This window comes from Rhincodon typus, chromosome 34, assembly GCF_021869965.1.
Source record: "Rhincodon typus isolate 14 chromosome 34, sRhiTyp1.1, whole genome shotgun sequence".
In the NCBI taxonomy this organism is placed as follows: domain Eukaryota; kingdom Metazoa; phylum Chordata; class Chondrichthyes; order Orectolobiformes; family Rhincodontidae; genus Rhincodon; species Rhincodon typus.
Genome location: NC_063365.1, coordinates 23,420,268 through 23,432,902, shown reverse-complemented (window position 1 = coordinate 23,432,902; position 12,635 = coordinate 23,420,268). Strand labels below are relative to the sequence as shown.

Genomic DNA, 12,635 nt, shown 5'->3' with positions numbered 1-12,635 from the left:
TGTGTCTGTGTCTGTGTCTGTGTCTGTGTCTGTGTCTGTGTCTGTGTGGCATTGGGAGTTGTGCAAGAGATGATGGGGAGTGGCATTTTTGATTAGGGATAACATTATGACTGTACTTTGGGAGGATATTCCTGGGAATACATCCAGGGAAGTTATTTGGGTGGAACTAAGAGTTAAAATTGGTAACCAGTTTTAAAGTCTCCCTACCCCCAGCCTCGACCCACGTCCAACCCGCCTCGATGTGACATAACCTGTCCATCTTCTCTCCCACCTCTCTGCCCCAACACTCCCTACCTATATTGGCCTATCACCATCCCACCTACCTTCCCCAGCCCCACCCGTCCTCTGTCTATTTATTTCCTAGCTCCCTTACCTCTTCCTATTTCTGAATAAGGGCTCTGACCCGAAATGTCAACTTTCCTGCTCCTCTGATGCTGCCTGGCCTGCAGTGTTCCTCCAGCCCCATACTTATTGTCTCATTTGGATACAGAACTGGCTCGAAGGTAGAAGACAGGATGTGGTGGTGGAGGTTTGTTTTCAGGCTGGAGGCCACAAGGATTGGTGCTGGGTCCACTGCTTTTCATCATTTATATAAAAGATTTGGATGTGAATATAGGAGTGTGGTTAGAAATTTGCAGATGACACCAAAATTGGAAGTGCAGTGGATAACGAAGAAGGTTACCTCGGAGTCCAACGGGATCTTTATCAGATGGACCAATGGGCCGAGGTGTGGCAGTTGAGGTTTACTTCAGATAAATGTGAGGTGCTCCATTTTGGAAATCAGGGCAGGACTTGTACACTTAATCATAGATCGTAGAATCCCTACAGTGTGGAAACAGGCCCTTCGGCCCAACAAGTCGACATCGACCCTTGGAGCATCCCACCCAGACCCATCCCCCTATAACCCACTGAATCTACACATCCCTGAACACTACGGGCAATTTAGCTTAGCCAACCCACCTGGACATCTTTGGACTGTGGGAGGAAACCAGAGTACCTGGAGGAAACCCACGCAGACAGTCGCCCGTGGGTGGAATTGAACCCGGGTCCCTGGTGCTGTGAGGCAGCAGTGCTAACCACTGAGCCACCATGCCCCCCTTAATGGTAAGGTCCTGAGGAGTGTTCCTGATCAAAGAGACCTTGGATGCAGGTTCATACTTCCTTGAAAGTGGAATTGCAGATAAGTAGGGAAGTGAAGGTGGTGTTTGGTATACTTACCTTTATTGGTCAGTGCATTGAGCTCATGTTGAGGCTGTACAGGTCATTGGTTAAGCTACTTTTGGAATACTGTGTGTAGTTTGGGCCTCCCTGTGATAGGAAGGATGTTGCGAATCTTGAAAGAGTTCAGAAAAGATTTACAAGCATTCTACCAGGGTTGGAGGGTTTGAGGTATAGGGAGAAACTGAATAGGCTGGGGCTATTTTCCCTGGAGTGTCAGATTGACAAATCTTCCTCTGGATTGATGATTTGAAGTTCGCTGAAAGATGCCTGTTATCATTTCAAAAAATAGAGGTGACTACTGTGATTTTAAAAACTCACTTACTCTGAAAGGCAGCATATAGTTAATTTGCAGATGTATTTTTGTTGGATTATTTGTTACGTTGTATCCTGAACTGTTCCATAACCACCACAAATTATTGCTGGAACGTTTTATTACTGATTAATGCCAGATTGACAGTGACGCATGCATGTCATCAAATCATGCCTTTAAGGTCTCAGTATAAGTCTCTGATAAATATTGACTCTACAATCATGCTTGTATTTACAATGCATCTCTGTTGTCCCCTAGAACACAGCACAAGGTAAAACAGCTTACTGTTAAATTAACCGTTCACGTATTTGCATCATCTAATTTTCTGATGGTCGTTGAGTGCTGTGTCCCTTTGTGTAGTTATGGATTTGGCTGCCCTTTTTGAACAAAACGGTGTTGTCTTCCCTTTAGAATTGTAGAATTTTACAGTACATAAGGAGGCCACTCGATCCATTGTGTTTGTACAGGTTCCCAACAGAGTTACCCAGCTAGTTCCATTCTCCAGTCCTATCTATAGTCATCCTCTAAATTCATGACTTTCAAATATATGTCCAGCTCTCTTTTAAAACCTCTAGTGCATCTGCCTTCACTCCTATCCCAGGTAGTACATTCCAAATCTCAGCAACTATCCGAGGAAAGAATCTTCTGCTCCTCTCACTTCTAGCTGTTTTGCTGACAATCTTGAAATGGTGACCCCTAGTTACTGACAAATCAACTAGTGGAAACAGAACATCCCTCTTTACCCTGGCAAAATAGTTCATAATGTTGAATACCTCAATGAAGTCACCTCTTAAATGTCTCTGCTCCAATAACAATAAGCCCAATTTCTCTGACTTTCATTGTGTCTAAAATCCCTCATCTCTGGTATCATTGTAGTAAATCTCCTTTGCACTTTCTCCAGAGTTTTAACTTCCTTTCTTAAATAAGATGCCCAGAACTGAACACAATACTCCAAATGTGGCCTGACCAATGATTTGTTGAGGTGTAACATCACTTCCTTGCTTTTATACTCTATGCCTCTATTTCTAAACCCAACGATCCTATAAGGCTTCTTAACAACTGCTTCAACATGCCTGACCACCTTCAGAGAATGAAGCACTTGAACTCCCAAGGTCCCTCTGCTCCTGTACTCCTTTCAAAGTTGTACTATTTGAGCCTGTATCGTCTTTCCATGTTACTTCTTCTACATTTCATCTTGCCAATGCCTGAAGAACATCATTTTCAACTCGTCTCCAGTCTGAGAAATGCCCATCTATACCTACCACCTGTTTCCTATCTTTTAGCCAACTTCTAATCCATGCTACCAAGGGCCCATCAGTCCTAAATATTCCTAATTTGCTAACCATACTGGACCTGGTATTGGGAAATGAGCCTTGCCAGGTGATTCAAGTTTCAGTGGGGGAACAGTGACCATAATTTCATAAGTTTTCATATACTTTGCATAAGGGCAAGAGTGAACCTTGGATAAAGGTGTTAAATTGGGGGAAGGCCAACTGTAACTGTTTTAGGGAAGAATTGGTGAATGTGGATTGGGAGCAGCTGTTTGAGGGTAAATCCACATCTGACACATGGGAGTCTTTTAAAGTACAGTTGATTAGAGTGCAGGACAGGCATGTTTCTGTGAAAATGAAGGAATGGCTGGATTCAGGAACCTTGGATGACAGGAAATTATCAGCTCAGTCAAAAAGAATGGAAGCATACCTAAGTTTAGGCAACCACAAACAGATGAAGCCTTTGAAGAATGTAGAGAAAATAGGACTGAGCTCAAATGGAGACTTAGGAGGGCTAAAGAGTCTATGCAATGTCCTTGGCCAGCAGGGTTAAGGAGAATTCCACGGCATTTTCTGCATATATTAGGAACAGGAGATCGCTAAGGAAAGAGTAGACCCACTCTAGGATAAAGGAAAGAGATTATGTCTGGAGCCAGAGGAAACGGGTGAGATCCTACAAGAGAACTTTACATTGATATTCTCCAAAGAAAGGAACGTTGAGGTTAGGGAAATGTGTGTGTATATAGGCTTGGCAGATCACCATAAGGAAGGAGGAAGTGTTTGGGTGTCTTGAAAGACGTTAAGGTACACAGATTCCCAGTATTAGATGCGTTCTGTCTCAGGATACTGTGGGAGGCAAGGGAGGAAATAATTGGGGCCTTAGCAAATATCTTTGCATCTTCTTTGGCCTGAGGCAAGGTTCCAGAGGACTGAAAAATGGCTAACCTTGTTCCTTTGTTTAAGAAGGGAAACCGAGACAATCCAGGTAAATACAGGACGGTGAGCCTGATGTCACTGGTGGAGATGTTGGTCAAGATACTGAGAAATAGGACTTATTCACATTTGGAAGCAAATGGACTTAAGTGTTGGGCATCATGGTTTTGTGTAGGGAGGTTTTGTCTCACCAATTTGATTGAGTTTTTTGAGGAGGTGACAAGAATGATTGTCACAAGAATGACACCAGTGGATGTTGTCTATGTGGATTTCAGGAAGAATTTGATAAGGTAACTCCTGGCAGGCTGGTACAAAAAGTAAATCTCTTGGGATATGGGGTGAGCTGGCAACATGAATTCAAAACTGGCTTGGTCAAAGAAGACAGAGTGATGGTGGAAGGGTGCTTTTCAGATTGGAGATCAGTAACTAGTGAAGTTCTGCAGGGATCAGTGTTTGTAATGTGTATATATATAAATGATATGGAGAAAAATGTAGGTGGTCTGATTAGTGAGTTTGTGGATGACACCAAAATTGACGCAGTTGCAGATAATGAGGAGGATTATCAAAGGATACAGTGGAGCATAGATTGCAGATTTGGGCAGAGAAATGGCAGATGGAGTTTAATCTAGACAAATGTGAGGTGATGCGTTTTGGAAGATCAAATTCAAGTGTGAATTATACAATCATTGGCAGAACCCTGAGGAACATTGACATACAGAGGGATCTGGGTGTACAGGTCCACAGATCCCTGAAAGTGGCAACGCAGGTGGTTAGGTCGTCAAAAAGGCATACAGCACACTTGCTTTCATCAGCCAGGGCATCGAATATAAAAGTTGGCAAGCTATGTTACAGCTGTACAAAACTTTAGTTTGGCCCCATTTGGAATATTGCGTGGCCACACTACCAGAAGCATATGGATGGTTTGGAGAGGGTGCAGAGAAGATTTACCAAGATCTTGCCTGGTCTAGAGGGTTTTAGTTATGAAGAGAGGTTGAATGAACTCCGATTGTTTTCAATGGAAAGACCGAGGTGGAGGGGCGACATGATAGAGGTCTACAAAATTGAGTGGCATAGATAGGGTGAATAGTCAGAGACTTTTTCCCAGGGTGGAAAGGTCAAGTACAAGAAGGCAAATGTTCAGGGTGAGAGGGGAAAATTTTAGGGTAGAAATGAGGGGAAAATTGTTCATACAGATGGTAGTGGGTGCCTAAAATGCATTGCCAATGGAAGTGGTGGAAACAAGCATGTTAACAACGTTTAAGGTGTGACTTGATAGATACGTGACGGGAGGCAAACAGAGGGATAGAAACCATGCAACCATGCATGGGAAATAGGTTGCAGATCTAATGAAGATTAGGAATTGGCGCAGGCTTGGTGGGCCGAAGGGCTGATTCCTGCGCTGTTTTGTATTATGTTTTAGGAGCAGAAACCAGCAGTGGCAACAGCAAGACATTTTTACATATACTGAAATAAAATAATTGTTGTGCACCATGTGCATTCTGTAGTACCTGCTTAACCATGATGCAGTGGGTAACACTCTTAACCCTGAACCAGAAAGTTTTTAGTTTATGTTGCACACCTGAGAGTTGGGCACAAATCTTGGGCGCAAAGTAGAGGCTCCAATGTGGTGCTTTTGGAAGTGTCGTCTTTCAAGTGAAAGGATAGACCAAGCCCTTTCTGCCCTGTTAGTTGAATGTGAAAAATAAAGTCTGTGACATTATTTTGAAGAAGAGCACGGGAGTCCTGTGTGACTGACAATTATATCTCACTGACACTGTAAAGCAGATTATCTGGCCATTATCACATTTACTTATTTTGGAATTTTGCTCTGCACGAGTTGGCTGCCATGCTTACTACATTACAGTAGTAACAACGTTTTAGAAGTGTTTTGGACAACTTGAAGTTCGAAACGGCAATGCAGTTAATAAATCCAAGTCTTTTTACGTCCTGGGCAGGTATCGAAAAGGCAGGGAACAGTGGCATGTCGCTTCCTTTGGACGTGGAAACATCACTACCTCACCCCCCAACCAGCGGCCACCTTATGGCTCAAAAAATGAAATTGGGACGGCAGGTTGCAGAGGAAGGTGAAACGGGTAATGTTTCAAGCTTAATTAAAAAGCACCCAGGTTTTTAAAAATCCTTGAGTTACATGGTTAGAATTTAAGCACTGAGTACTGCACCAAGACATTAGCCCATAGTTTTGAGTACCTGAACTTTAGTCCCTTGTCTGTTTGGATCCTATTGCGAAGAACATGTCTTTTGACAAAATTCTACCATAGATCAATAACCATGACAAAATACAAATGTTCATATCTTTGCAATTTCTTATTTGTAGCGTTTTTTGGCAATGTCTTTGCTGACAGTAGTTGTATTTGATGCATTTTATGGACAAGAAAATACTTCTGTGCAAGACAAATGCAATAATGTAAAATTAATGTATAGAGCTTTTCTTAACTTCAGTACAGCCAAGGTAAAAACTGAAATTGCTGGACGAAGTCAGTATGTCTCACAACAGTTAATGTTGTCAGTCCAATGACTCTTGTTTGGAACTTCAGATCTCTACCATCTGCAGTATTTTGCTTTTGTTTTACTATAGCACAGTTGGGTAAATAACTGAGTTGTTTGTAGAGTTTCTTTCCGACCATTTGAACTTGGATTAAAAAGTAAAGCATAACCCTTCTAGGCTATTAATGTTGTATTTAGGGCTGAGGCCAGTAAAGACGCCAAAGTTAATTTGTGGACTTTGCTGAGTTAGCCAGTATCTCAGCTGTCATAAGTATATTGCATTTGCTTGCAGTGTCCTTGAGCCACACAAGTGACAAAAATTAGTTATGGTTACTAAGCCTGATGGTTATCCAGCAGAGCCTCTATGTTTTGGTATTAATGCCAAGATTAGGATAGGCTAGTGAGCTTCTCCCACGGCCAGGAAGATTTGTGGAAACAGTTTTGTTATCAAGGAATATTGAAATAGTCAATATCAAGACAGCTATTTAGGGTTTCTTTTCAAAATGAGATGGATGGGCAAGGTAAATGCAACTTTGTATTTCTAAGATGTGCCAATGTTCCATTTGTAAACATTCGGTCCTTTGTCGCCAGTCTTTTTAGGATCAGGATTCACTCAAAAGTGATGTTTATTTTGCTGCACATGAAAGATTGTTCTCACATTCCTGGGCTTGTTAGGGGTCAGGTTTTTTCTGCATTGTAAGGAACATATTTCTGGTCGGAAATTAGCTGTTAAAATGCAAATTGTGTGTTTATTTTTGTATTTCTGTACGTAGATGTTTTCATAATTAACATAGGATTTTGAACTCTGATATCTTCGCTTGCAGTAGAGAAGAGGCCGCCCAAGAAACCAATTCGATTTTCTTCGTTCCTGCCAAGCCCTCAGGAACTATCGGAGATTAGAAGCAAGAAAAAGGTAAGTAATTCATACAGTTATGAGCATTCATTTGAAGCAAAAGTAAAATATTACTTTTGTTTGACTAATTGGTTCGGCCACTTTTGGACAATTGTGTGTAATTCTGGTCTTCCTCCTACATGAAGGATGTTGTGAAACTAGAAAGGGTTCAGAAAGCATTCATGAGGATGTCACCAGGGTTGGAGGGTTTGAGCTGTAGGGAGAGGCTGAATAGGCTGGGGCTTTTTTTACCTGGAGGGTGGAAGGCTGAGGGGTGACCTTCTAGAGGCATATATTGGCATGGACGAATTGGACCGAAGGGCCTGTTTCCGTGCTATGACTTTGTATGACTATGTGACTCTAATTGACATGCAACCAGTTTGTACTCCATGTTAAGCAGTCTCTCCTGTGTTCTTTCTCCAATTCGCAAGTGGTTTGGCATGAGATGTTATATAGCTGCCTTGTTGCAACAGTATTGCTACAGATCAAATTGCTGCTCAAATAACCATAAAACTATCAAGGTGTGGAATGGTTTCTGGCTTTTTCCATTCTATATACCTGCATAAAACCCTCTTCCAGAAGATTGTTATTTGGAGGAATTTCCTCCTACTCTTCCTGTCCCCTTCCTGTCCCCAGTAGTCTTCTCAGAAAATTAGGCAGAAATGAATAGGTACAATATAATTAAATTATAGTTAAAAATAATTAGATTCTCCTTAACCCAATATTCAACTGTATCCATAAATGTAGTCTACATCCTCAAAACTCTTAATGTCTTTGGGTCCTTAGAAGCTCTCCTCGGAATGCCCATCATTGGAAGTCTTAGGTTAAGACAGTTAAGTATCTCTGTAAATCTTTCCCATTGATGCCCAGCTCCTTTTTGTTTAAGTGACACCTCCTCCAACTTTGTCCAAGCTTTTGGGCGCCCCCAACTAATGTCCTCTTCCTATCTTGTCAAAAAATTTTAACTGCAGATTTTATCACAGCGATTATCAAGTTAGACCATAAAATAAAGGAACAGAAGTAGACTGTTCAGTCCCTTGAACCTGCTGTACCATTCAGTAGGATTATGGCTGATCGGACATTCTTAAGTTCTACTTTTGTGTCCTTATCTTGTAATCTTTGACCAAGAGTCTATCCAAGACACACTAAATATACACAAGGACTCTGTCCCCACAGCTTTCTGTAGCAAGGGATTCCAAAGAGACAACTCTCTGAGAGAAGAAATTCCTCCTCATTTCAGTCTTAAATTGGTGCCCCATTTTTTTCCGAGACCATGCCATCTCTTCCTAGCCTCTCCCATGAGGGAAACGTCCTCTCAGCATTTATCCCCTCAAGCCCCTTAAGAATCCTATTTGTTTTAATAAGATCATCTCTCATGCTTCTAAACTCCAATGTATCCATGCATCTCATAATTTTGTAAACTACTATCCGCTTGCTCCTCAGCCTCCGCCATCAAGTGAAAAACCTTATTCAGAGTTACAACAGGAGACACAGAATTTCTGGTAGGATCTTGGAGATGGGTTATCACACTCCCAGAGTTGTTACAAAGGCAGTGAGAAAGCGAGTCACTCTGGCATCAAGGAAATTGAAGAAATAGGCAGTAATTTGGCAGAGGGGTGGGTGATTAAAATCAGGAATAATCGAGAGGCGTTCCAAGGTCCCAAAGGATGGTGAGGTTCAAGAAGATTACAGTTATAGTAAGGGGGAGGAAATGGAGGGATTTAAAAACAAGGATGAGAATTTGTAAATCAGGATGTCGATTGCCCAGGATCCAGAGTAGGTCAGTGGTTATTGGGTGAACAAGGCTTGGCTCTGGTTAAGTCATGGTTGGCAGTATTTTGAGATAACCTGAAGTTTGAGGGTAAGAGTCTTGTGACCAACCAGGAGAGCACTGGAAGATTTAGAGTAAATGAAGACCTGGTTAAGGATTTCAGGAGCTGATGGGCTGAGACTGTGGAAATGTCAGGTGATACGGCGGTAGAAGCAGCCGAGCCTTACTGTGGCATGAGAAGAGTTCAGAGTCTTAACTCATCATCAAAAGAGATATTGAGGTGTTAAACGGACTGATGTAGTTGCGGATCATTACCAGAAAGGTGAGTGAAGTCGGCAGTTCAGGAGTTTGAAGTCATTGTCTTTGATCAAGCCTCCAGTGCTCTCAATGTTTAATTGAAGGAAATTTCTACCCATCAGTACTGAATGTTTGATAATTGTCAAATAATTCAGCAACCGTGGTAGTCGAGAGAGGTGGTGGCAAGGTACAACTGGGTGTTGTTTGTGTACCTGTGGCAACTAATTATTTAACTTCGAATTTAATATTTTGTGTTTCACACATGGTAATATTTCTTTGCCTGTAAATGAGGTGCTGGTGCAGTGTAATGTCATTGGCGAGCAATTAAGAATCGTAGAATCCCTACAGTTCAGATAGAGGTCATGTGGTCCATCAAGCCTGTGTCAACACCCTTCCCCCAAAGAGCAGCTCACCCAGATCCACCTGATCCCAGCATTTACCGTGGCCAGTCCACCTAACCTGCATATCCGAGGATTGTGTGAGGAAACCAGAGCGCTTGGTGGAGATCCACACAACATGGAGGGAATGTGCAAACTCCACACAGACAGTCACCCAAGGTTGGGATCGATCCTGGTTTCCTGGCACTGAGTCACTGTGCCGCCCAAAGAACCTGAAAATGTCCTGAGTATGGAGGTTCAAATCCTGCTGTGATGGATGGTGAAATTTATATTCAATAAAAATGTGGGATTTAATAAAAGTTAGGGAAATGACAACCATGTAAAACCATGAGGAGTTGAAGTAGACCTTTCAGCTTATTAAGTATACTCTGTCATTCAATGAGATGATGGTATTCGAGGAGAACTCCCAAAAATTGATTGGGGGAAGCTGTTCACAGGTGAAAGGATGTTTGGCGTGTGGGAGGTTTTCAAAAAGGAGTTAATGAGAGTTCAGAGAGAGTATGTTTCTGTTAGTGTTAAGGGCAAGGCTGGAAGGTACAGGGAACACTGGATGACTAGAGATATTGGGGCTCTGGTCAAGAAAAAAGAGGAGGCATATGCTGTGTACAGACAGCTAGGATCAAGTGAGTTCCTGGAGGAGTATGGGGATGGGGGGGGGGAGGTGGAGGTGGTGGTGGTGCAGGGGGGTAGGTGGGAGTACAAGAAGTAAATGAAGGAGGGCAGAAAGGGCACATGACGCAGTTGTTTAAGGAGCATCGTAAGAGATTCTACAAGTACATTAAGAAGAAGATTTACAAGGGAGCAAATAGGGCCATTTAAAGATCAACAAGGCTGTCTATGTGTGGAACCGCAGGACATGAAGAGAAATTAAACAAATGTTTTGCCTCAGCATTTACTGCGGAGAAAGTTATGGAACAAGGGAAATTGGGGAAATGATTAGTGATATTTTATCTACATTTCAGAAGAGGAGGTGCTGGAGGTCTTAAGATGCACAAAGGTAGATAAATCCCCCAACCTGATCAGGTGTTGTCCCAGAACATTGTGGGAAGCTAGGGAAGAGATTACAGGGCCCCTTGCAGAGATATTTGTATCATTGACAGCTACAGGTGAAGTGCCAGAAGACTGGAGGGTGGCTAAATGTGGTGCCATTGTTTCTGAAAGGCTGTGAGGAAAAGTGAGGAAGCTGTAGACTGGTGAGCTTGACATCAGTGGTGGTTAAGTTGTTGGAGGGTATTCTGAGAGACAAATAACGTGCATTTGGAAAGGCAAGGGCTGGTTAGGGATAGTCAGCATGGCTTTGTGCATGGGAGATAGTATCTTACAAATTCATTTGAGTTTTTTGAAGAGATTACCAAGAAGATAGGTGAAGGCAGAGCAGTAGACGTCTACATGGACTTTAGCAAGGTCTGTGACAAGATCTCACATGGTAGACTGGTTAGTAAGATTAGGTCGCATAGGATCCAGGGAGAGAGAGCCAATTGGATATGAAATTGGCTTGATGGTAGTTGACAGCGTGGTGGTAAAGGGTTGTTATTCAGACTGGAGGCCTGTGACCCATGGTGTGCGGCAAGGATTGATTCTGGGTCCACTTTTGTTCTCCTCCAAATTGTTGATATAACAGAAGTTATGGTTAGTAAGTTTGCAGATGACACCAAAGTTGGTGGTATAGTGGACAGTGAAGAAGGTTCTCTAAGAGTACAAAGAGATCTTGATCAGATGGGCCAATGGGCTGAGAATTGGCAGAGTTCAATTTAGATAAATGTGAGGTGTTGCATTTTGGTACGGCAAACCAGCGCACGTCTTATACAGTTAATGGTAGGGCTCTGGGAAGCGTTGTTGAACAGAGGAAGCTAGGGGTGCAGATTCATAGTTCCTTGAAAGTGACACTGCATGTAGACATGGTGGTGAAGAAGGCATTTGGCCTCTTGCCTTCATTAGTCAGAGCATTGAGTACAGAAGTTGGGACATCATGTTGAGGCTGTACAGGACATTGGTGAGGCCACTTTTGGAGTACTGCATACAGTTCTGGTTACCCTGAAGAAGACCATAGGCATAGGAGCAGAAGTTAGGCCATTCGGCCCATTGAAGAATGGATGTTGTTAAATTAGAAAGTGGGGGGAGAAAAGAGTTTACCTGGATATTGCCAAGCCAAGAGGGTTTGAGTTATGAGGAGAGGGTGGATAGGCTGGAACTTTTTCCCCTGGAGTGTTAGAGGCTGAAGGGTGTATCAAATCATGGGGCACGTAAATAAAGTGAATAGCTGAGGTCTTTTCCCCAGGTTGAGAGCATTCAAACGTGAAGGGCACAGGTGGAGTTGTAGGGGAAATATTTGGAGGGTACCTGAGGGACAACTTTTTCACAGAGTGGTGTGTGTGTGTAGAGTGAACTTCCAGGAGATGTGGTGAAGACGGTTAAAACTTCTAAGAGACATTTGGGCACATATGTGAATAAGAAGGGTTTTGATTGATATGGACCAAACACAGGCAAATGGGACTTCTTAAGTTTGGGATAGCTAGTCAGCTTGGACAAGGTAGACCAAAGGTTCTGTTACTATGCTGTGAGACTATGATTCTGAGTAGAAACCCAAACTGTTCAGCCTTTACTCAAAAGACAGTCCCTCCATACCAGGGATCATCCTTGTGAACTCTCTCTGAACTGCCTTCTTTAACCTTTCTAATTACTTGCTGCACCTGTATGCTTACCTTCTGTGTTTTGTGGATAAATACCCCCAAGTTCCTCAATGTTGCAGCTTTCTCCAGTTTTTCTCCGTTTAGATAATATTCTGTTCTTTTTGTTTTCTCTTCCAAAATGAACAACTTCACGTTTTCCCACATTTATACTCCATTTGCTAACTTCTTGCATATATACTTAACCTATCAATATCTCTCTGTAGATAGTAGGAACTGCAGATGCTGGAGAATCTGAGATAACAAGGTGTAGAGCTGGATGAACACAGCAGGCCAAGCAGCATCAGAGGAGCAGGAAAGCTGACGTTTCGGGCCTAGACCCTTCTTCAGACCCTTTTTCTGAAGAAGGG

The 12,635-nt window shown here is 42.6% G+C and overlaps 2 protein-coding genes across 2 annotated transcripts in view; one reads left to right on the top strand and one right to left on the bottom strand.

The window, feature by feature from the left end:
* LOC125486851 (Golgi-specific brefeldin A-resistance guanine nucleotide exchange factor 1-like) overlaps positions 1-5,583 on the bottom strand; it is a 46,649-nt gene extending 41,066 nt beyond the window's left edge. The window contains exon 1 of the mRNA XM_048616207.1: positions 5,546-5,583. Within this exon, the coding sequence (XP_048472164.1) occupies positions 5,546-5,583 (38 nt within the window). The remainder of the gene's footprint in view (positions 1-5,545) is intronic.
* A 112-nt stretch (positions 5,584-5,695) lies between these two features.
* LOC125486850 (Golgi-specific brefeldin A-resistance guanine nucleotide exchange factor 1-like) overlaps positions 5,696-12,635 on the top strand; it is a 21,680-nt gene continuing 14,740 nt past the window's right edge. The window contains exons 1-2 of the mRNA XM_048616206.1: positions 5,696-5,828; positions 7,065-7,153. Of these exons, the coding sequence (XP_048472163.1) occupies positions 5,717-5,828; positions 7,065-7,153 (201 nt within the window). The 5' untranslated portion in view covers positions 5,696-5,716. The remainder of the gene's footprint in view (positions 5,829-7,064; positions 7,154-12,635) is intronic.